This window comes from Mercenaria mercenaria, chromosome 1 (genome assembly GCF_021730395.1).
Source record: "Mercenaria mercenaria strain notata chromosome 1, MADL_Memer_1, whole genome shotgun sequence".
In the NCBI taxonomy this organism is placed as follows: domain Eukaryota; kingdom Metazoa; phylum Mollusca; class Bivalvia; order Venerida; family Veneridae; genus Mercenaria; species Mercenaria mercenaria.
The window spans coordinates 72803959-72826573 of NC_069361.1; the positions used below are offsets into that span (position 1 = coordinate 72803959).

The following is a 22615-nucleotide window of genomic DNA, read 5'->3' on the forward strand; positions in this document are numbered from 1 at the left end:
AAATCAATATTTATTGATCAATGGAAAGGATATAAAATAGAAAAAGTGGAAACTCCACAGGTCGCTCAACACAACAAAAACGAAAATGTTGCAGGCTCGGTTTGATTGAGCCTGTTCATGGACGGCAGTGGAAATGCATGCTACCGTCCACGCCCTCTAGCCCCGGGTTGGCAGAACTCAACATTTACACATGCTAAAAGTACAAAAAAACAAGCAATTTATTGATTACTTTTAATTATTATTTCGAAATAGAATGGATTAATTACAAAGGCTAAACTTACAGTGCTTTTTCTAAAAGTTTGGAGCATCGCTACGCCGCCATCAAAATCATATATCATTTAAAATGGTTATTCAAAAGATATTTAAATGAGAAAATATGAAAATCGTAAGCATTTCAAAACTTTTTGAATTTTTAAAATCCATAAATAAAAGAAAATGTTATTAAAAATTAAAAATTCTGATCCCTTACACAATCGATTTAAAAACATTTGTTTTGCCCACCACCAGATGAACAGGTGTTAATATGTGACGTCACGGCGATCTCTCCTATACGATGGGAAAGAAAAAATAACAAAAACGATGTTACATGTTTAACAAAATATATGTATTTGACAATCATTCAATCATTCAAAGTAGCACTTCAGTGGATTCCATCCCATTGTGGACTTGCAGGCAATGAAGAGGCAGACAAACTGGCTAAGCTAGGAGCTCAGTCAGAACAACCAACAGAACCTGTGAGTTACATGGAGAAAGTCACCATCATCAAGGCACTAACGAGACCAAGGATGGAGGAAGATGCTTTTCATCTCCTTGATCGGTCTGAACAAGTGATGATGGTCAGGCTCCGCTCAGGGCACAACAAGCTCATTGCTCATATGTACAAGAAATACAGACTGACATCATCGCCAACTTGTCCATGTGGTGAAGAAGATCAGACTGCGGAGCATATACTTCAGAGATATAAAAGGCGTGACCAAGAGCGAGCTGCGACTTGGACGATAGATACCTCAATCCACCAGAAACTGTATGGAGGCATTGAGGATCTGCGGCAAACCACAAGTTTCATCGAGGCTACTGGTCTGACAGTGTAGTCGCGAACGACAAGAAGAAGAAGACAATCATTGATTGATAATCATACCTTCATCAACTTAGCAGTTGTGAAAGTTGTCCTTTCTTTTCAATAAGTGTACAGCAATATCCAGCATCAGCGACCGCGGCATCGTCCTAGTTGATGCAAACACCATACCATCAAGAAGAAAACCGGTACCCAGACTCATCTACCTATGGAATAGGGCAGACGTGGATAGTATGAGATTGCACCTGACCGAATTCGTCTCCCAGTACACAGCCACATACAGTACTGCCACTCCAATAAACCGCCTCTGGTCAACCTTCAAAGATGAATACCTAACCACTCTTAACTCTTTTGTACCATCGAAAATGACTTCGTCAAGGCACAGCCAACCTTGGTGCAACAGAACCATCTGCAGACTATCACGTAGAAAAAAAGAAAGCATAAGAAAGCTCGTAGAACCAACAAGACAGGAGATTGGAACAGGTACAAGTCCTTGCAGACCACTGTAAAGAAGGAGTGTAAGACGGCATACACTAAGTATGTCACAGATCTTGTCACTGAGGACAAGTCAAAGAAGTTGTACTCTTTTGTCAAGAGCCAGAAAAGTGACAACACAGGGGTGGCACCGTTGAAGAAGAATAGCGTCAACCACGTCGATGCAATAACCAAGGCGGAACTATTGAATGACCAGTTCTCCTCCGTATTCACTTTGGAAGACAACTCCACTCTTCCAGACCTTGGAGAGTCGCCCTACCCAGATGCCCTTCCCATACAGGTGAACACAAACGGAGTGCTGAAGTTGTTGCCGGGTCTGAAACGTCATAAGGCAACTGGTCCGGACAGATATGCAAAGTACATAATGTTAGAGGTACTGGATGCACCATTTTACTGAAACTGAACTAAATCATTTAAACACTGATCCATGAAACGTTTCACCAAACGATTCAAACACTGGTGCATAAACACGCTATAGTTTTTTAAGTGTTTTGATGTCGGCAGTGAGTCTACTTCATTCATTCTTCATTTATTTTATCAGCTAAGATGTAGAATGGCGGTGGTCCATTGGTAATGTAGTTCAAGTCCTAAAAAACATAGGTACACTTTGACATTCACAAATGAGCACATTCTGACATTCACAAATGAGTACATTTTGGATACGTTTTGGTTTAGGTATGTTTTTGACTTGCACTCGGACGGATGGATATACCAAAGAGCTAAAAGAATATTTCATACTGCTTTGGATATATGAAATATCTTCAAAAATCCTTTATATGGGCGAGGCCTATTTTCTCATAATAATGTTTGACGACTAGTATGAAATACTTAGTAAGCCATCCTCCGCAACCTGATTCATTTAGGGAAGTTGGCATTTAATATCGAAAAACAGGTTAGTACTGGTACAAAATCCAAGAACACTGATTAGATTAACTGCCCACTGTTACATAACGAAAATACTGTTGAAAAAACAGCGCTAAGCCCAAACAAACAATCTAACACATCCGATGCCGTATAACTATTACAGCCTTTCCTTTTAGAGATGCTGACTGTCCATGAAATATCTAATGATATATAATACCAACATCTGAGTAACTATTGCTGATTCTAAATCCCTCAAGTGTCTTGTTTGGAATGTTTAATAAATGAGTAAAGTTTCTTAGAATTTGGTATACTTGGAAGGTTGGCATCAGTACTATGTAGATTTAGGATGTTTTCAAGATATTTGTGATAAGCCTCTTTGACCCTTTTCCGCACTAAGTGTTTTAGGTCTAGTAACTTTTTCCGATTAGAAGATTTGTTTCATATCCTAACACTTAAATGACCGTACTACGTCTTCTCATTCTCTTAAAACTCTGATTGAGCCAGGGAAGATGATCCATTACTGATGACTGTTTGGATGGAATTGGCCAACGGCACCCTTTCCTTTAATACCTATGACTGTGTGATAATTTTTAAACTGAGAAACCCTTTCCCAACATTCCGTGAAAGCAATCTTGATTAAGTTTACCACTATCACCTCACTCTCGAGCAGGAATCAAAACAACATATTCTACATTCATAAATTATATTTCTTAGACATTTTCCATGGTACTCCCTGATTGGGAATCATTCAAATTATAATCTCTTTTCGGATAAAATATTCTTTTCGATTTTTATTTTTACACCGGCGTTTATATCCGGTTTAAGGCGCATGCGTGAAAATTTGTTTAGTTGCATGACTTGTGCAAAAATAGTTTAAAAAAGAAGCAAAATGAGTTCTATCGGAACAGGAGTAAGTTTTCAGTTATTTTTCAATTAAGTAAAAATGAGAGATTAAATACTGCCCTTCTCTGAGTTAAGAATCCTTTCTATCAATGCTAAAGTTAAGCGGTAATTTGTTTGTTTACATACCCCACCCACTTGATATTCGCAGCAAATATGTTAGCGTAGTAAAATTTTACACTGCGAATATGTTGCGGTCAATAAATATGTTTTTTTACAAATTCAGCATATTTTTAAATAGTACCATTTGCGATCAATGCAATAGAAGGAAGGCTAGTGCACCATTACCTGGTTTGCTGCACGGAAGTGGCTGATTCGTACGCTCCCGTACGAATAACTGGCTCTCTCATATGAGTAGTGAAATAGACAGAAGGTTGCTATAAGTTTGGCAGTTTTCTATTACATTATACTGATGTCATTCAACCAATTTCTCTGCGTTTCAATTGTAGAAGTCAGGGGTTTTTTTTACAACTGGGGGAAGGGGCCCCAGCCTGTCATTGGGGGGAGAAAATAGCGTGCGACGAGCAATTTTGGGGGAGTTTTTCCACGGGGTGGGGGGGATGGGGAGGGGGGAAATTTACAGTTATGCATAATAAACACTTTAAACTATGTTTTTATTACATATTCCTGCAACTTTTAGCAACTATACACACTATCACTTAGCAAATAAGCACATAGATGAAGACCAGTCCATATATATGAGACATATACTTACGTCTTTTGCCGATGAAAAAAGAAGTTTTTTTTAACAATCCCCATTTACCTTCGAAAATGACTCTGATATTTTAGTTTTTTTACGCTTGGTATCGAAACCGATGATGTTGTAAAACATTATCGTAAAGCTTCAATATGAACTAACGGAGTAATCTCCCTTGCTTTGTTTACGATTTCGGAGGGGGGGAATTTCGGACGTGGGGGAATTTCGGACTGCGGTAGGGGAAATCCTTGGCTGTGGGGGAAATCCTCGGCTGGGGGACGAGGCCGATATTCGGCTGCTGCTATAGAATAAAAAAAAAAACCTGGAAGTATTTATAACTCATTGATCCTGGAATTAAAATATTAAAATTCATTTAAATAGCCCTCTACTCAAGTAGTAAAATAAATTCAACAATTTATTAGCACAATCATGTTAAAATAAAATCTACAGTTTTGAGAAATACAGAAACAGAGCTCCAGGTAAACTAAGGTTTTAGGTTAAAGGGTATTTTCCCGGATTCAGACCCAATTCCCCGGACATATGGAAAACTTAAATATCCATGTAAATATCTCCTGGAAAATAATTTTTCCATAAAAGCATAATACCTTAGTGTAATTTTGGAAAGATGCCCGCCTTAGCCAGACAGTTTTACATTCCAGTAGCGTAAGTTTAAATCCAAAACTAATTACACACTGCAGCTGACATAATTTATCACTCTATCGATAAAAGTTTAACAAGGTCATGCTGTGATGACATTCTGCAGGCAGGTGTTAGATTGTGTTAATTGGCGAGTTTACATTGATATGATAGACAGAAGGTTTAAGTGGGAAAAGATATTTAGAAATACGTTTGGAATAGATAAATAGGAAGTGTCAACAACTTGAAATAGGTTCTAACATTGTAACAGGTATGATTTTGTAATTTATTTTTATTGAGTAAAAGGCACTTTTTAATACTATATGAATTTAAAATGGTGAAATAGATTTTTTTCTAATTTATCTTAGCTACTGCTCATGGGCTAAAATTCTAGGAATAGGAATGTCAAAAAGACCTGCAGATTATTCACTGGATACTATACTACAGGAAATAAAGTAAATTTCATCAATTCCTCTGCTTATTAAAAGATAATAATTGAATAAATTTAAATCAATACTTTAAAAAAATATGTTTTAAAATGCAACTTACAATCCCTGAAACCATTGTTCAAATCTGTTAATCAAGTCTGAAAGGAAATGGTTTAGATGTAATCTGTTTTACAGTTTAATATTTGACCTAAAATTTCCTTGAAAATGGTGGTCGATAAAACCTCCTGGATTTTCAACAGAAATCTCCTGGAAAATTGTCCAGGGAACTTGACATGTATGCTAATTTATTTTTTTCAAAGGGTATTTTACTCCTAGATATTTTTTCAAAAGGGTATTTTAGAATTTCTAAATGGTATTTCAGTCTCGAAATCATTTAAAGGGTAATAATAATAACTGTTTGTTTGTATAATTTTCCGGAATTCATGTGCTCTGCTGACGTGCCTTTGTCGACCAATGCTGTTTTCCTGAATATTTGTTTAGCCTTTATTCAGATAGTTTTAACATTTTGTTTACTGCATACACTACATCTTACACTACATCATAATTTCATTTATTGACCGCTGCAATCCACCAACAGCCAGTGATATTTTGACTGCAAGTGATACTTTGACTGTCAGTGTTTTTTTTTCTTTTCTGAAACACCCACATGGTGCTTCCGCATTTTCTCAGCTGTTTCAACAGTTACCGATAATATGTCATAAATCACGGACTTAGCGATCCGACAGGCTTTGTCCGAGTCATCTCTTGTCACACACTTTAATATACTTGAAGAAGAAAATTGCATTTCTTTACAATATCATCAGCGTTTGCTTTATGAGACACCATTTTTAGCTCAACTTTACGAAGTACTGTAGGCGTACATTTATTAGCGCGGCAAAAATGTAGCGCAAACACAATTTTTGGTGAAATATCTAATTAATGCATGGACTTGAATTAGCGCTCTCGCGAGACCGCTAATTTCTAATTTTAGCACTGTCCGAGGTGAGGCTCTCGGAGATTCACGAAGATTTTCGGAAATAAACTTAACCGTCGGCAATTTTTATGTAATGTGTTTCTGCAGTAATTATACGGGTAAAAAAGCGTAAATTCGAGAGTACCTGAATATTACCACCGAAGAAACGGCCTGTGATTAGATTTGTGAAACTTGAAGTCTGAAAAATAAAGTGCTGTAGTCTAGTCTATTACAGTAAAAATTAAATTTGAGTTGAAAATATTTATTACTGTTCAAATTTATACACTAAACACCATCTTTCCATGAATAGCTTTTCTTCTCAAAATGGACAGTTATCACGCATAAATTTCCCAATTTGAAAGGCCAGGGCCTCTTCCCAATTTCCTGATGAAAAGCCGTGGTACGTGTAGGTTTAATTTTAAATGCGTTTTTCGTAAATTTCAAAACATATTTACGCAAATATGCATCTTATCTGGAGCTCTGCAGAAAACTGATAAAATATTTCTGATTACAGTGTGCAAAGTGCAAATTTTTAAGACTATATTACTATCAATAATTTATCAAATTTGTGATTGTGTCAGGAATGAATAATTCTGTTTTCTGTTATTTATAATGTATCTAAAACAACGAAAAACACTGTTAAAATTTCATATTCAACAAACCTCCAACCCGAGTGAGAGCTATAAATTTATAAATAATATATTTACAAAGAAAAGGGCAACTTTTTTCATGAGTTCAATCCATGTTGAAATACTAAAGAAAACAGTAAGTTTATTATTTCAATTCATCGGTCACAGGAAAAGCAAGAATTTGATAAAAGCTTGCAATATCCACATACAAATTGCAATTATTATTTTTTGAATTTGTGATCGTATTTTTTACAGGATTAAAGAGTTTTAAATACTTTTGAAATACTTGCAATTGAAACGTAAAGAAATCGGTTGAAAAATATATTGGCTGAATGAATTCAGTACAATGTAATACAAAAGTGCCGTACGAATAACCACCTGTGGGTTATTTCACTGTTCGTATCATATGAGAGAGCCGTACAAGTAGCCTCAGATTATTATCACAAATTCTGTCCGTATTTTATATATGACTGAAATATTGTTGAAAAGGATGATAAACCCAAACACACAGGCAGAGCTAAAGTAAGATTAAGAAATATCTTAAAAATATTATTTTATGAAATGCTTGATTGGTCTTCATCAAACTTGGTCTGTTATATAATTTTAAGGTCCTCACATACTCATTTTCTTTTCAAATTGGGGCACTTGTCCCATTTTTGGGGTCACTAGACATGCTAGAAGTGGAGCTTTAAACAGAAAAAGAAACCTTTGAATGATATTTTCTGTGAATCTTTATGAAAGTTTGTCCATACACATGGCACAATTATAAATTGTAAGATCCTCACCCAAATCTGTTCAAATGGTGGCACTTGATGCCTTTTAGGTGCCACTAGTAGTTTATACTCAAAACACATGAAACAGTTGTTACCATTCATGTTTCAGTGTGTCATACATACAGTCAAGTTCAATCAGTCAAGTTCAAGTAAGCGATCTATTCTATTGCCACTATGAACCTCTTGCTTATGTTGGTAACAGTTAATGTTTATTTTGTATTTCTTTGTAGTATGACCTGTCAGCATCTCAGTTTTCTCCTGATGGCAGAGTGTTCCAAGTAGAGTATGCACTAAAAGCTGTAGAAAATAGTGGGTAGGTATATTGTTTGAAATTTTTTAATATATAGATTAACAAAGACTATAAGCTTTACACTAAGTTTACCCAATGAGAAGCTTGGATGCATAAAAAAAGTTATAATTAATTTAAAAAAAAGCCTCATACCATGAAAAAGAAGAAATTAAAATGCTTTTATTAGGAAAAAGGGAAAAAAAGACAATGTTTTACTGGACTGCCACTCAGCATAGCATATTAACTAATACTAACTTGATTCGTGAACATTTAAAGTCTTGATGAATTAGGGCTTTTCATCCTCAGGTATTTGGCCACTTCCTATTTGAAAACAAGGTTAATATTTTTTCTCCAGTTCTGGCAGAAAAACTTCAAAAAAGTAAAAGAAAAAATATCTACAAAAAGGAAGTAAAGTTCATATTTAGGATTAGGAAACTACCAATTGTAGTTTTAATAAAATTGTCTTTTCCCCCTAAAAATGAGCAGTTACTGCATATGAAATTTTCCAATTTTAAAGGCTAGGGCTTCTTCCCAATATAATGATGAAAAACCAGCTGTGTTGCTAGTTAAGGTTTTGCTTGGATGATTGATCATTAAACTTATTTTCAATAAATATACAAGCAGGTTGAGGTAGTTGTTAATATCATAGACATAAATCTTTCCTTCAAGTCTTAAGTAAAGGGTCAAGTGCCGATGTGGACTTTGAAGGAGTATCCTTTGCCTTTGTCATATAAATTGTTCATCTAAACATACTGCATAAACAGTTTTGTCAGGGCAAGTTGAGCTCACCATCATCCCTTAAGTGTAAATTTTATATATAGCAAAAGCTTCAAGAATTTTCACTGTATCTATGGTGCTTATTCTTTTTTTTTTCAGAACTGCTATTGGAATAAGAGGAAAGGATGGAATTGTGTTCGGAGTTGAAAAACTTGTCACATCAAAACTTTATGAAACAGGGGCCAACAAAAGAATTTTCAATATTGATAGACATATAGGAATGGTTAGTATTTTATCTAAATCAATGAATATACATGATTTCTAGTACTGTTCACAAGTGCCAGTAGCCTTAAAGTAAGCAGCCATTTGACTTTTGGGTGTTGAAATGAATATCTTCTTGGAAGGCTCAGGCATTTTTCTGAGGTACCCTTGCTTTATAAATTCATGAAGTGTATAAAATAGATATGGCTTGTATCATTTTTGTCAAACCCGCTTGAGCTTGGCTTAGTCACCACTTTTGGCGGGTCGATGTATGTGCGTCCATCCCTGCGTGCGTCCGTTCGATTTTGTCTAGACCATAACTTTGACATGCATGGGTCAATCTTGTTTATATATGGCATCAATGTTTACCTCAGTGAGAAGGAGTGTCATGGGCAAACCCCATGTTCCTATCTCAAAGGTCAAGGTCACAGTTGGAGGTCAAAGATCAAATTGAAGATTGTCCGGACCATAACTTTGACATGCATGGACCAAATTGGTTTATATTTGGCATGAATGTTTTCCTCAATGAGAAGGTGTGTTGTGCGCAAACCTCATGTTCTTACCTCAAAGGTCAAGGTCACAGGTGGAGGTCAAAGTTCAAATTAAACTTTGTTTAGAGCATTTCTTCTTCATGCATGGTGGGATTTTGATGTAAGTTGGCATGACTGTTCACCATGAGTGTCATACGCAAGAACCAGGTCCCTGGGTCTAAGGTCAAGGTCACACTTATAGGTCAAAGGTCAGATACAAGAATGACATTGTGAAGATGGAGCATGTCTTCTTCAGGCATAAGGGGATTTTGATGTAACTTGGCACATACGTTCAACACCATGGGGAAACCTTCTTTTTAGAATCACTTCCCTTTGGTATTACTATAACTAGCTTATATTGTAATTTTTTAGCTCATCTGATTTTTTTGGGGAAAAAAGATTAGTTATTGTCATCACTTGATCGGCATTGGCGTTGCCTGGTTAAGTTTTATGTTTATGTCTGTTTTTGTCCTAAACTATCAAAGGAATTGCTTTGAAACTTGCAACACTTGTTCCACATCAGTAGCTGACCCTGTACAGCAAGAAACATAACTCCGTCTTGCTTTTTGCAAGAATTATGGCCATTTTTGGACTTAAAAAATATCTGATTTATTGGTTAAATTTTATGTTTAAGTAAACTATTGCTTTGAAACTTACACCAGTTGTTCACCATCATAAGCTGACTCTGTACAGCAAGAAACATTATCCATCCTCTTTTTGCAAGAATTATGGCCCTTTTTGGACATAGAAAATCATGTGTAGGACAATATTTCTATTACCGGTATATAGAGACAAAAAAAATCAGATGAGCCTCTGCACCCGCAAGGCGGTGCTCTTGTTTATTACTGACTGTGGGGAAAAATTGTGACCACTTTTCTGTGGTACATGTACTACAGCATGCATGTTACATCCAATTTTTAGCTCGACTTTTCGAAGAAAAAGTAGAGCTTAGTTGCACTCGCCCCAGCGTCGGCGTTTGTTAAAGTTTTTGATAAAGTCAAATATCTGTTACTATCAAAGCTATTGACTTGAAACTTAAAATACTTATTTACCATCAAAGTCTACACCAGGAGAAACAATCCACATAACTCTGATTGAATTTTGACAGAATTATGCCCTAATTTAACTTAGATTTTTTTTTTTAATTGATAAAAGTCAAATATCTCTGTTACTATTAAAGTTTTTTATTTGAAACTCAAAATAGTTGTTTACAATCACAGTCTTCACAAGGAGACACAATTCCCATAACTCTGATTATAATTTTGACAGAATTATGCCCCTTTTTAACTTAGCATTTTTGGTTAATGATTTCGATAAAGTCAGATATCTCTGATACTATCAAAACTTTTGACTTGAAAGTTAAAATACTTATTTACAATCACAGTCTACACCAGGAGACACAATCCCCATAACTCTGATTTGAATTTTGACAGAGTTATGCCCCTTTTTAACTTAGAATTTTTTGTTAAAAGTCAAATATTTCTGTTACTATTAAAGCTTTTGACTTGAAACTCTAAAAAGCTATTTACTATCAAAGTCTACACTAGGAGACACAATTCCCATAACTCTGATTATAATTTTGACAGAGTTATGTCCCTTTTTAACTTGGAATTTTTTTACTGGCAAAGCTCTAATTCGGAGTCAAGCACTGAGAAAAGTCGAGCGTGCTGTCTTACGGACAGCTCTTGTTAGGTGTATTTTGACCTATCTTTACCGGGTAAGGAGTTTTGTGTGGACTTACATTATATATAGTTTTTTTTTTATAATTGGTAAAAAAAAAATCCATAATTATGCAAATACAGGTGCTAGTGTAAATCAGTTTTGACATCACCAGATAGTGTAATAAAATTTAATGTTACTTTTTTTAGACAGCTGGCGGGCTCGACATTCTGCCTGTGGGCATGCAGAATGTATTTCTAGTTTATAGACTATGTGATGACCAAACAACTCAATATGGCTTGATTTAGCTCAGGTAGCCATTCAAGTCATTTTAACATAAATCTTTGCTACCTGGAAAACCAGTCATTGTTGTGGAAAGCAATGTATTCTCACAGAACTTTATAATAGGATACAGTGCATTCCCCACTGGCAAGACATAAAAGTATTTGAGCCACGCCATGAGAAAACTAACATAAATCGTTTGCAACCAGCATCCGCGCAGTCTGGTCAGAATCCATGCTGTTCGCTGTGAAAGCCTTTTGCAATTAGAGCAACCGTTAGCAAACAGCACAGATCCTGACCAGACTGCGCGGATGTGCAGGTCTGGATCCTTGCTGGTCGCAAAGCCACTATGTTGGTTTTCTCATGGTGCAGCTCAAATGTATTGCTCTAAAGGGATTAATTAACTATGAATTTTATTTAATGGGAAAGAATATGTCTGCCTTTGTGATCTGTGTTTTCTCTTCAGTGTTGTCATTTGCCAAGGTTATGCTAGACATATATGCAAAAGGCTTTAATATGTTTTTTTTTTGCAAAATTTACTGATGTATTGCTTTCTGTGAAATGTCTTTAACTGGTTGTTTTAATCAGTAACTCAATGTTTTCTTTCATATAGGCTGTTGCAGGATTGTTAGCTGATGCAAGACAGATTGTTGAAACATCAAGGGAAGAGGCAGCTAGTTACAGATCAAATTATGGCTCTCCTATCCCACTTAAAGTAAGTGTTGTTTAAAGATATTATGATCATCCATTAATGCTAACTCAGTTACCAGGTGTGGTAAAAGTATCACAAAGATTGTTTTTGAAATTTGTTTTGTATATTAAGTTAAAGAATGTGTAATTTTGATATATTCAAAGGCCTTAAATCTCTTATTAATACATGATATATTTTTATTATTTACTGATAAATTAATGATAATCTGTTGATGCTAATTCAGTAACCAAGTTTGGTAATTGTTTCACAAAGATTGCTTTGAAACATGGCTTTGTATAAATTAAAAAAATGTGCAGTTTAGATATATTCAAAGGCCTTAACTCTGTTACTTACGGTATACATGTAATATTTTTATTATTTTCTGCATGTCAGAACTGAGAATCACAGCTTTGATCCACATTCCAGACTCTGTAGTGAGTTAATACTGTGAATAATTGAGTTATAAGTGTTCCTTGTTCAGGAAAACTATATTTGTTCTGTACATGCGATTAGCCTAAAAATAATTTATATGCTGCAACTTGTTGTACAAGGAGACTATTTTAGAATATTTCAGAAATGTTAGAAAAACAACTGCAACCGGTGTCTAAAAGTTTGTCAGCATCGATAAATTATACTTACATTTAAATTGTAAAGCATAGTCTTAAAAGTTCCATAAGGCTTTTAAAATTAATTTTATATGGAAACAGATAGAGCAGCAGTCTAAATAGAGAATATGCATATTTATACGGTTTTCAATATTGCAAATGGATTTATTCTGTCAGAGCAATAAAGGGAGGTAAATTCAGGTAATCAAAGATAGAGGACTCAAATGTGATTTTTACTGTAAATCAGATTTACAGATATTCGAACCTGTGACAAATCTGTGAGAAGACAATAATTTAAAATTGGTTTTAGCAAGAAATTAAAATGTTATTTTCATATTAAAGACACTAGTCTCCAGATCGTTAGAAAAAAAAATTATTTTAGATATTTGGAAATTAATGCTGTATTTCTTAAGAATACCTTGAAACCTATTACTGACAGACTACTGGGTATATGTTACGGAAACACTTTAGTATTCGTCATTTTTAGCTCACCTGTCACAAAGTGACAAGGTGAGCTTTTGTGATCGCGCGGTGTCCGTCGTCCGTCCGTGTGTCCGTAAACTTTTGCTTGTGACCACTCTAGAGGTCACATTTTTCATGGGATCTTTATGAAAGTTGGTCAGAATGTTCATCTTGATGATATCTAGGTCAAGTTCGAAACTGGGTCACGTGCCATCAAAAACTAGGTCAGTAGGTCTAAAAATAGAAAAAACCTTGTGACCTCTCTAGAGGCCATATATTTCACAAGATCTTCATGAAAATTGGTCAGAATGTTCACCTTGATGATATCTAGGTCAAGTTCGAAACTGGGTCACGTGGGATCAAAAACTAGGTCAGTAAGTCTAAAAATAGAAAAACCTGTGACCTCCTAGAGGCCATATTTTCATGAGATCTTCATAAAATTTTGGGTCAGAATGTTTATCTGATGATACAGGAAAATTTCGAAAACGGGTCACTTTAGGGTCAAAACTGGTATTGGGTTCTAAAAATAGAAAAACCTTGTGACCTCTCTAGAGGCCATATTTTTAAATGCTCTTCATAAAAATTTGGGGTCAAAATTTTTCATCTTGATGATAAGGTCAAATTCGAAACTGGTCATGGGGGGGTTAAAAACTGGGTCTAGATCTAAAAATAGAAAACCTTGGACCCTCTATGGGCCCTATTTTTCATAGATCTTAAAGAATATTGGTCAGAATGTTCCCCTTGATGATATCTAGTCAAGTTCGAAACGGGTCGGGGGATCAAAAACTAGGTCATAATCTAAAAAAGGGAAAACCTTGTGCCCCCTTTTGGGGCCATATTTCCAAGGGATCTTAGAAGATTGGTCAGAATTTCACCTTGATGTTTTTAGGTCAAGTTCGAAACGGGGTCAGTCCCGTCAAAAAAAGGTCATTGTCAAAATTGGGAAAAACCCGTACCTCTCTGGGGCATTTTTTCAATGGATCTTCATAAAAATTGGTCAAATGTTTCCTTTGAAGAATCTAGGTAAAGTTCGAAACTGGGTCAGGGGGGTTTAAAAACTAGGTCAGTAATCTAAAAAAAAAAAAAACCTTGTGACCTCTCTAGAGGCCATATTTTTAGAGATCTTCATGATTATTGGTCAAATGTTCATTTTGTGAACTAATCAATTCGAACGGGGTCCGGGGGGTAAAAACTAGGTCAGTAGGTCTAAAAATAGAAAAAACCTTGTGACCTCTCTGGGGCCATATTTCTCAATGGATTTCTGAAGATTGGTCAGAATTTTCACTTGATGAACTAATCAGGTTCGTAACGGGGTCATGTGAGTCAAAAACTAGGTATAGGGAAAATAGAAAAACCTTTGACCTCTTGGGGCCTTTTTTTTCACGAGATTTTCATAAAAATTGGTGAGAAGTTCCTTGATGTATCTAGGTCAAGTTTAAAAGTGGTCCTGTTTTCAAAAACGGGCCCATTAGGTCAAATAAGAAAAACCTTGTGACCTCTCTAGGGGCCATTTTTTTTTCAAGGGATTTTTCATAAAAATTTGTAGAATTTTTTTCTTGATGATACTAGGTCACATGTGCTAAAAAAACAGGTCCTGTGTCAAATAATAAAATAACGATTCAACTCGTTGAAAACGGGGTATGTGGAATGGTGAGCGTTTCAGGACCATAGGGTCCTCTTTTATACTTTTTACGATAAAAATCAAAAAACTTTTTGAAAGCTTTACGCAAGGTCAGTTCCCTTGATTATAAATTCTATATTGAAGGTGCATTAAACCTTAATCCTCTATAGGCTATTGGAAAAACAACAACAGAAAACTTTTTTATTACCAGGCACCCGGGTCGTTTCCCATGCAATCACCCTTTTTTTTTAGCTAGACTATTTGAAAATAAGTAGAGCTACCACTCACCACGGCGTGGGGGTCACCCCTTTTTAAGTTTTCTACCTTCCACTTTTGAGATAAAGCTTCAAAACTTTCAACACTTTTTACCATTACCATGGCCATTGTGGGAAAAGAGAAAACAAAACTCTATCAAAGTTTTTGGGGCGGGAATTATGGCCCCTTTGATTTAGAAACATGGTTAATTTTTTTCGTACCAGTTCATATTTGGCAAAGTTTTTTGAGATAAAGCTTAAAATTTTTAAACATTTGTTTAGCATCACCGTGTTATTATAGGGCAAGAGTTTTTAAAACTCCATCGAGGATTTTGGCTGAATTATGGCCCCTTTTGACTTTAAAATCTGGTTAAATTTTTTTCTACCATTCTTTTTTGAAAAATTTTTTTGAGATAAATTTTAAAATTTAAAACCATTGTTTACCTCACCAGACCATTTATAGGCAAAGGTAATAACTCCTAAAGGTTTTTTGGCTAAATTTTGGGCCCCCTTTTTCTACTTAGAAATTTTGGGTTTAAATTTTTTCGTACCATTCAATTTTTTTGTAAAGTTTTTGACATAGGGTTTAAAAATTTTTTATATTATTCAGTAAAATAGCTATATCTGTAGGAAAGGTAGAAACTTATCATCTTTTTTGGCTGAATGAGGGCCCTTTTTGGACTTGAAAATCTGCCTGTTTCATACAACCATTTTTTGCAAAACTATTTGACTTATTTTAAACTTTGAACACTTGTTTATCATTATGATTTCCATCTGTGGGAAAGGGAACATAACTCTGACAACTATTTTGGCTGATTATGGCCCTTTTTTGCATTTGAATTGGTTCACACATTGCATTTAGTGCAAGACTTTCAAAACCCAACAAATACTGGCTTTGTTTGTCTAATCTATTTTTTCTTTTGTCTGAATTCTATGTTAATTTTTTTGCCCACATTTTTTCAATCAATTCTTAAAATAGTCCACCCCGCACTGTCATCAGACAGCTCTTTTTTTGCTATTTTTGGCTTTTTAAAGAATGGTTTAAAAAGAAAAACTTATTTCGGATGTTCATAATTGAAAAAATTTTTAATTTGGAAAAAAGATCATTTTTAGCAAAACGGAGGCAGCCTTTTAAATAACAACAAAAAAACAACAAAGGATGTGGAAATTTATAAAAAAGTCTTTTGTTAGTTAAATATATTCTTTTTTTCAGAGGCTTTTGATAATAAGAGTTTCGTTTTGAAAATGACATAAGGCAGTTTGAATAACTTTTTTCTTGACGAAAATTTTTATTTGAAAGTAAGTTGAAAATTTTTTTTTAATGCATCATGGGAAATATGTTTGATACTTGGATTAAAAACATGAAAATATCCCAAATTTTTAGAAGGAACAGTTAGTTCTGTTTTTTTTCAGTGAGAAATTTTGAATTTTTTTGTTTATTTTCAGCTTTAACTGACAGAGTAATGTTTTACATGCCATACATTAAATTCATACGACCATTTTGGGTCACTGTTTACTTGGTTCATCGATCCTACTGATGGTCCCAGATGTATGTTAAAGCCCAAACTGGGGTTTCTTTGAAGCTTTACTTATTTTTTTCACAATATATCCTTTTCAGTCATTCTTGTTTCACTAGCGGAAAAAATATCCCAATTTTTTTTATTTGTAAAAAAAGAACTGTTTTTTTAAATTCACCACATTTTTACTGTAAACAAATTTCTAAATCTGAAACACTTGTGGCCTGGAATCAAACAAATAAAAGGGTAACTAAAAGTTTAACACTTTATTTTTCTGTGTCTTTTTGATAAAAGCAGGTATTTAAAATTATGATTCAGTGTTTTATATTTCCTACTTTTGTTTCAATTAAAGGAATTAAAACCAAAATTCAATTATGTTTGGTGCCACAGAATAGGAGTTTTGCTGCAGCGATAACCTAGATCATATTAATGCAGTTCTTTCATGCCCCGGACAGAATTTTCAGGTGTTTTTTCCCATATGGAGAAAATTCGTTACACCCTGAGGTGTAAGAAAAACTGTGTGTTTTTTAGAATGGGTGATAAATCATTGCTGCATTATTTTAAAACTTCTATAAAAAAATTTTAATCTAATGTGTTTTATCTTTTTTTAAAAGGGTTACTTGGTGTGCAAAAGGGAAAGCAAAACAACAGCAAAAACGAAATGAGAAAAAAAGGGTTTGTGTTTTCCTTTTTTTAAACTTAATTTTTTGATTTTAGAAACCCCAAAATGTTGCTTGATTAAGACCCAAGCTCGCAGTAAATTATGGTGAAAATGATTATTTTAAAGAAAGAAAATTTTTTATTTTAGCGAATGCATTTGGTTTAACTGGGGTGTCGTGTTTTTTTAAAGCATTTTTGCGATGTCCAAAAAATTTTGGCTTTTCCGAACAGCAAGTTTTCACTTGCCCAAAAAGGGATTTTTTTAACTATTTTTAAAGGATATTTGGTCATACATGTAGTCTTTTTGCCCAAAACTGAGACAAAAAGTTCCAATTGTACTCATACAGTTTCATATTATTTCCCCCCCACGTATGACACTGTTTTAAAACATTAAAAAAAAAATTTGCAGTAATTGGTAAGCAAATTCTGTATTTAAAGGTTTTTTTACTGTAATTTTTTCAAAGTATCCCCCTTTAGGGGCCATGGAGCAAAATTAAAACAAAACCCATCTAAAGTTTTTTCCTTGAAAACCACTTTAAAGGATCTTCACAGACTTGGCTTAAACATCATTTTAGCCCCGCCCTGAGAAAACCAACATAGTGGCTTTGGGACCAGCATGGGTCCAACCCCCTGCGCATTGCGCAGCTGGTCAGGGGTCCATGCGTTTGCTAACGGGTTTTTGTAATTGCTTAAAACGCTTTGAAACGAAAAAGCAGGTCCTGACCAACGCGCGGTGCGCAGGCGGTCTGGTCCATGCTGGTCGCAAAGCCACTATGTTGGTTTCCCAGTGGGCTCATTTTGTAATGGTTTTAGGGGATACCGGGGTTTAAAAAAGAATTATTTTAAACAAATTCTTTTATTATTTTTTACCAGATTTACTTGAACAACTTCTTATCTAATTTGTTTTTTAATATTTGCTTTTTAGTGGCTACACAAATATACTTAAGGGGGGATCGCTTATAAACAAGGGGAGTAAAAAAGCATTTAAAGATTTTAATGTACTATTTCAAAGGGTGTCCACCAAAATTGGGAGAAGTAAGGTCAGACCTCTTCAGTTGACAAACTATTCGTTTTTTAACAACCATTTTGTAATTTTTAGTGAAGACATGCGTGTGAGCCTTTTGAAAGAAGTACAAAAAAATGTATTTTCTTTTATAAATTTTACATAATGCTTCAGTGCTTTCCCACACGATCACAGCTGTTTACTTTATTAATATTGTTTAAAAAAAAATACAATAACAACATGATACTGGAAAGGGAAGAAAAGGGAAAGAGCAAAATACTTTAGTTACAAGGGGTTTTAAAATCCAAACTAAGGAATACAAGGAAAAAAACTGGAGATACTTAAATTTTTGGGTGATCTCTGATTCTTGAGTCATCAATGCTCACTGATCAGTGTTTCACTGTATTTGTATAATTATACTAGCATGATTGAGCCAGGTGCTTGAGCCATTGATCAGTATTGAGTGAATGTCTTTCTCTCAAAAACATTAAGTTTATTGCAGCCCAGTACCTAATGAGAAATATGTTTATGTTGAACTTCATAGATTATTTTATTATAATAAAACATTTAAAGTTTCTTTTGAAACTGACTGGAATTTCATTTACACAGAGTTTCGGGTTTTAATTTGTAATTTTTTTTGTACAAAATATGGTTTTAGGAAAAAAATTTTCACCGTTACGAAATAAAGGGAAAATGTTCCCTTTTTGGAATTAAAACATAGGCTAAAAATTTGTTAAGTAAAAATGCAATATTTTATTTTACAAATTTATATGTTTCAATGAAGTAAAAAACAAAAAATTTTTAGCTTGAAAATGAGTTGGGTTGGGTAGTAAATTTCACTTTACAGCTTTTTTTACCTCTTGTCCAAACTTCTCATTAACTTAATTTTTGTGTAGAATATATTTACTAAAGTTCTTGAGAAATGATTAGTTTGGGCCAGAAGGGAAATGTTTAATACTGAAAATACAAAAAAAAAACACGGTATAATATATAATGGTTATATTGTTTTGGTCTCAAACCTAAAATCTTGTTTTTAGCTCACCTGTCACAAGGTGAGCTTTTGTGATCGCGCGGTGTCCGTCGTGCGTACGTGCGTCTGTAAACTTTTGCTTGTGACCACTCTAGAGGTCACATTTTTCATGGGATCTTTATGAAAGTTGGTCAGAATGTTCATCTTGATGATATCTAGGTCAAGTTTGAAACTGGGTCACGTGCCATCAAAAACTAGGTCAGTAGGTCTAAAAATAGAAAAACCTTGTGACCTCTCTAGAGGCCATATATTTCATAAGAGCTTCATGAAAATTGGTCAGAATGTTTACCTTGATGATATCTAGGTCAAGTTCGAAACTGGGTCACGTAGGGTCAAAAACTAGGTCATTAGGTCTAAAAATAGAAAAACCTTGTGACCTCTCTAGAGGCCATATTTCTCAATGGATCTTCATGAAAATTGGTCAGAATGTTCACCTTGATGATGTCTAGGTCAGGTTCGAAACTGGGTCACGTGGGGTTAAAAACTAGTTCAGTAGATCTAAAAATAGAAAAACCTTGTGACCTCTCTAGAGGCCATATTTTTCATGAGATCTTCATGAATATTGGTCAGAATGTTCACCTTGATGATATCTAGGTCAAGTTCGAAACTGGGTCATGTGGGGTCAAAAACTAGGTCAGTAGGTCTAAAAATAGAAAAACCTTGTGACCTCTCTAGAGGCCATATTTCTCAATGGATCTTCATGAAAATTGGTCAGAATGTTCACCTTGATGATATCTAGGTCAAGTTCGAAACTGGGTCACGTGGGGTTAAAAACTAGGTCAGTAGGTCTAAAAATAGGAAAACCTTGTGACCTCTCTAGAGGCGATATTTTTCAATGGATCTTCATGAAAATTGGTCAGAGTGTTTACCTTGAAGATATCTAGGTCAAGTTTGAAACTGGGTCACGTGGGGTTAAAAACTAGGTCAGTAGATCTAAAAATAGAAAAACCTTGTGACCTCTCTAGAGGCCATATTTTTCATGAGATCTTCATGATTATTGGTCAGAATGTTCACCTTGATGATATCTAAGTCAAGTTCAAAACTGGGTCACGTGGGGTTAAAGACTAGGTCAGTAGGTCTAAAAATAGAAAAAACCTTGTGACCTCTCTAGAGGCCATATTTCTCAACGGATCTTCATGAAAATTGGTGAGAATGTTCAGCTTGATGATATCTAGGTCAGGTTTGTAACTGGGTCATGTGCGGTCAAAAACTAGGTCAGTAGGTCGAAAAATAGAAAAACCTTGTGACCTCTCTTGAGGCCATATTTTTCACGAGATCTTCATGAAAATTGGTGAGAATGTTCACCTTGATGATATCTAGGTCAAGTTTAAAAGTGGGTCACGTGCCTTCAAAAACTAGGTCAGTAGGTCGAAATATAGAAAAAACCTTGTGACCTCTCTAGAGGCCATATTTTTCAATGGATCTTCATGAAAATTGGTCAGAATTTTTTATCTTGATGATATCTAGGTCACATGTGCTCAAAAACTAGGTCACTATGTCAAATAATAGAAATAATGACGTCATACTCAGTTCAACACTGGGTCATGTGGGGATAGGTGAGCGATTCAGGACCATCATGGTCCTCTTGTTTTGGTTACCTATGCAGAAAAGGTCGTTCCAGAGTTTAAAACTGAATTTTACTGGCCACATAATATGATGAAATGTACAGATTTTCAGGACAATTTAATTTTGAGTAAATTTTTAGTCAGAGGTTCCTGAAAAAGTTTAAAGCTGTTTTCTATTAGGTTTCAGTTCAACAAGTGAGTAAGTTTTACCGCTTGACTTCAGTATTTCATTGCCTTCATTAAATTTTTGTTTCAGTGACAGGTGGTAGACATGAGCTTGTTCCTAAGAACGTGTTTACAGATGCTGAAAAATATGCAAAGGTAAGGAAGCGCAGAATATTCTGTTGTTTACCTCCGTGGGCAAGTGGTGTTGCTGACTTCTAATCACTTGCCTCTCACTGAATTAGGTTTAAAACTTCACTTTGGATTTAGAATTCTTCATGTGAAGAAGCCATCCAGCTGGCTTACGTTAGGTCATAGGTTCTACAAAGGTGTCCAACCATGCCTAAAACTATTCTCAGAGGGTCAGCTGGGAACTTCCTCCACCATCAAAAGCTGGAAAAGTCGACATGTAGCCAAAAGTGTGTTGCAGTGATTCTAAACAAAACAAAAGTAAACGAAAAACACATATATAGCAGTTTTTAAGTAACCAAGAGCAAGCATTGCCAAGCAATCAAATGTTGCAGGGTTTTTCTAATGCATCCCTAGTCTTCAAATTGAAGTGTATTGATTAAAAGGGTGAAAGGTCATGGTCATAATGACTGACATTGCCAACCTTTTACACAAAACCAATAAATTACAGTTTATATGCATCATACTTCAGTGCATGTTGGAGAATGGTTAGCAGTTGACCCTTATAGACTTCTAGGTCAAAGTTCAAGGACTGCCTTACAGTTAGTTTGAATAACCCAGAAGTCAGAAGGTCAAGGCTAATTTTAAAATTGTTTCTACCGAACTACTGTTGTGTGACATAATTCTGTTGAATACCCTTAATATAAATTTTTGGGCTAGCATGTGTGCTTAGATGTCCTTTTTATAACCAGCTACCATTGGGCATACACAAACAGCTCTTACCAGAAAACTAGTTCCGCTTTTACAACTACTGTGTATGTCTAATTCAATACAGTAAAAATTCTTACTGCAACACTTTATATGTTTCAGGAATCTCTTGAGGAATCAGATGATAGTGATGATGAGGACTTGTATTGGATACTGTGATTATCATTAACATTTGGAACATTTTTAGTACCATCATTGTCATCATCTATAGGGATGCAGAACAGTGCTATATAATATACTTTATAATTGTTTGTTTATGAACAGTCTGTCTCTGAATACACACAATTTCAATATGAAATTTGGAAAATAGTTTAAATTTTCATGGAATTTAAGAAAGTAATTAAGAAGTGTTTGTGTTCAGTTGCATAGTGATATATCAAGGCAGTGGCCCAGTACCACAGAATTGAATATTGAAAATGATAATTTTTTACTACTTCAGTATCCCCTTTTGTCTGAATACACACAATTTCAATACAATGTTTGGAAAATATTTTAAATTTTATGGAATTTAAGAAATTAATAAATTAACGTGTTCAGTTGCATGACATGTTGTCAAGTGATATATCAGGGGACAGTGACATAATCCTACATGTCTGGCATAGAGACATGTTAACATTTTGATAGTTTGTTCACAAATTATTTTCATGATAATTCATTAATGATTATGAATAAAAGTGCTAAATAATGTCACTGTGTTATTGAGTTGGTTGGTTGCCTTAAAAGGATGTAGTATGAATAAATGATTTCCTTGGAGAAGGCCAAAGTTTTTGCACGGTCCGTCTTTCTGTCCATACATTAATCAGAAGTCATATGTAAAAAACGGTAGAAATTTTAACTGTTATAGGGAAACGCCAACCTGCAAATTTCAGTCAGATTTCCCGAGTTGCATTAGTAAGACGAGATCTATGACCCTTTGTATATAGTTTGTAAAGAATTGTTT

General features: G+C 34.8%; 1 protein-coding gene across 1 annotated transcript; it reads left to right on the top strand.

Moving 5' to 3' along the window:
* The first annotated feature begins 3237 nt into the window (after positions 1-3237).
* LOC123534249 (proteasome subunit alpha type-3-like) lies at positions 3238-22365 on the top strand. The gene is made up of 7 exons (XM_053517549.1): positions 3238-3344; positions 7701-7783; positions 8636-8759; positions 11822-11923; positions 18827-18842; positions 20873-20937; positions 21778-22365. The coding sequence occupies exons 1-7, from the start codon at positions 3324-3326 to the stop codon at positions 21832-21834; spliced, it is 468 nt and encodes a 155-aa protein (XP_053373524.1). The 5' UTR covers positions 3238-3323; the 3' UTR covers positions 21835-22365.
* The last annotated feature ends 250 nt before the right edge of the window (positions 22366-22615 follow it).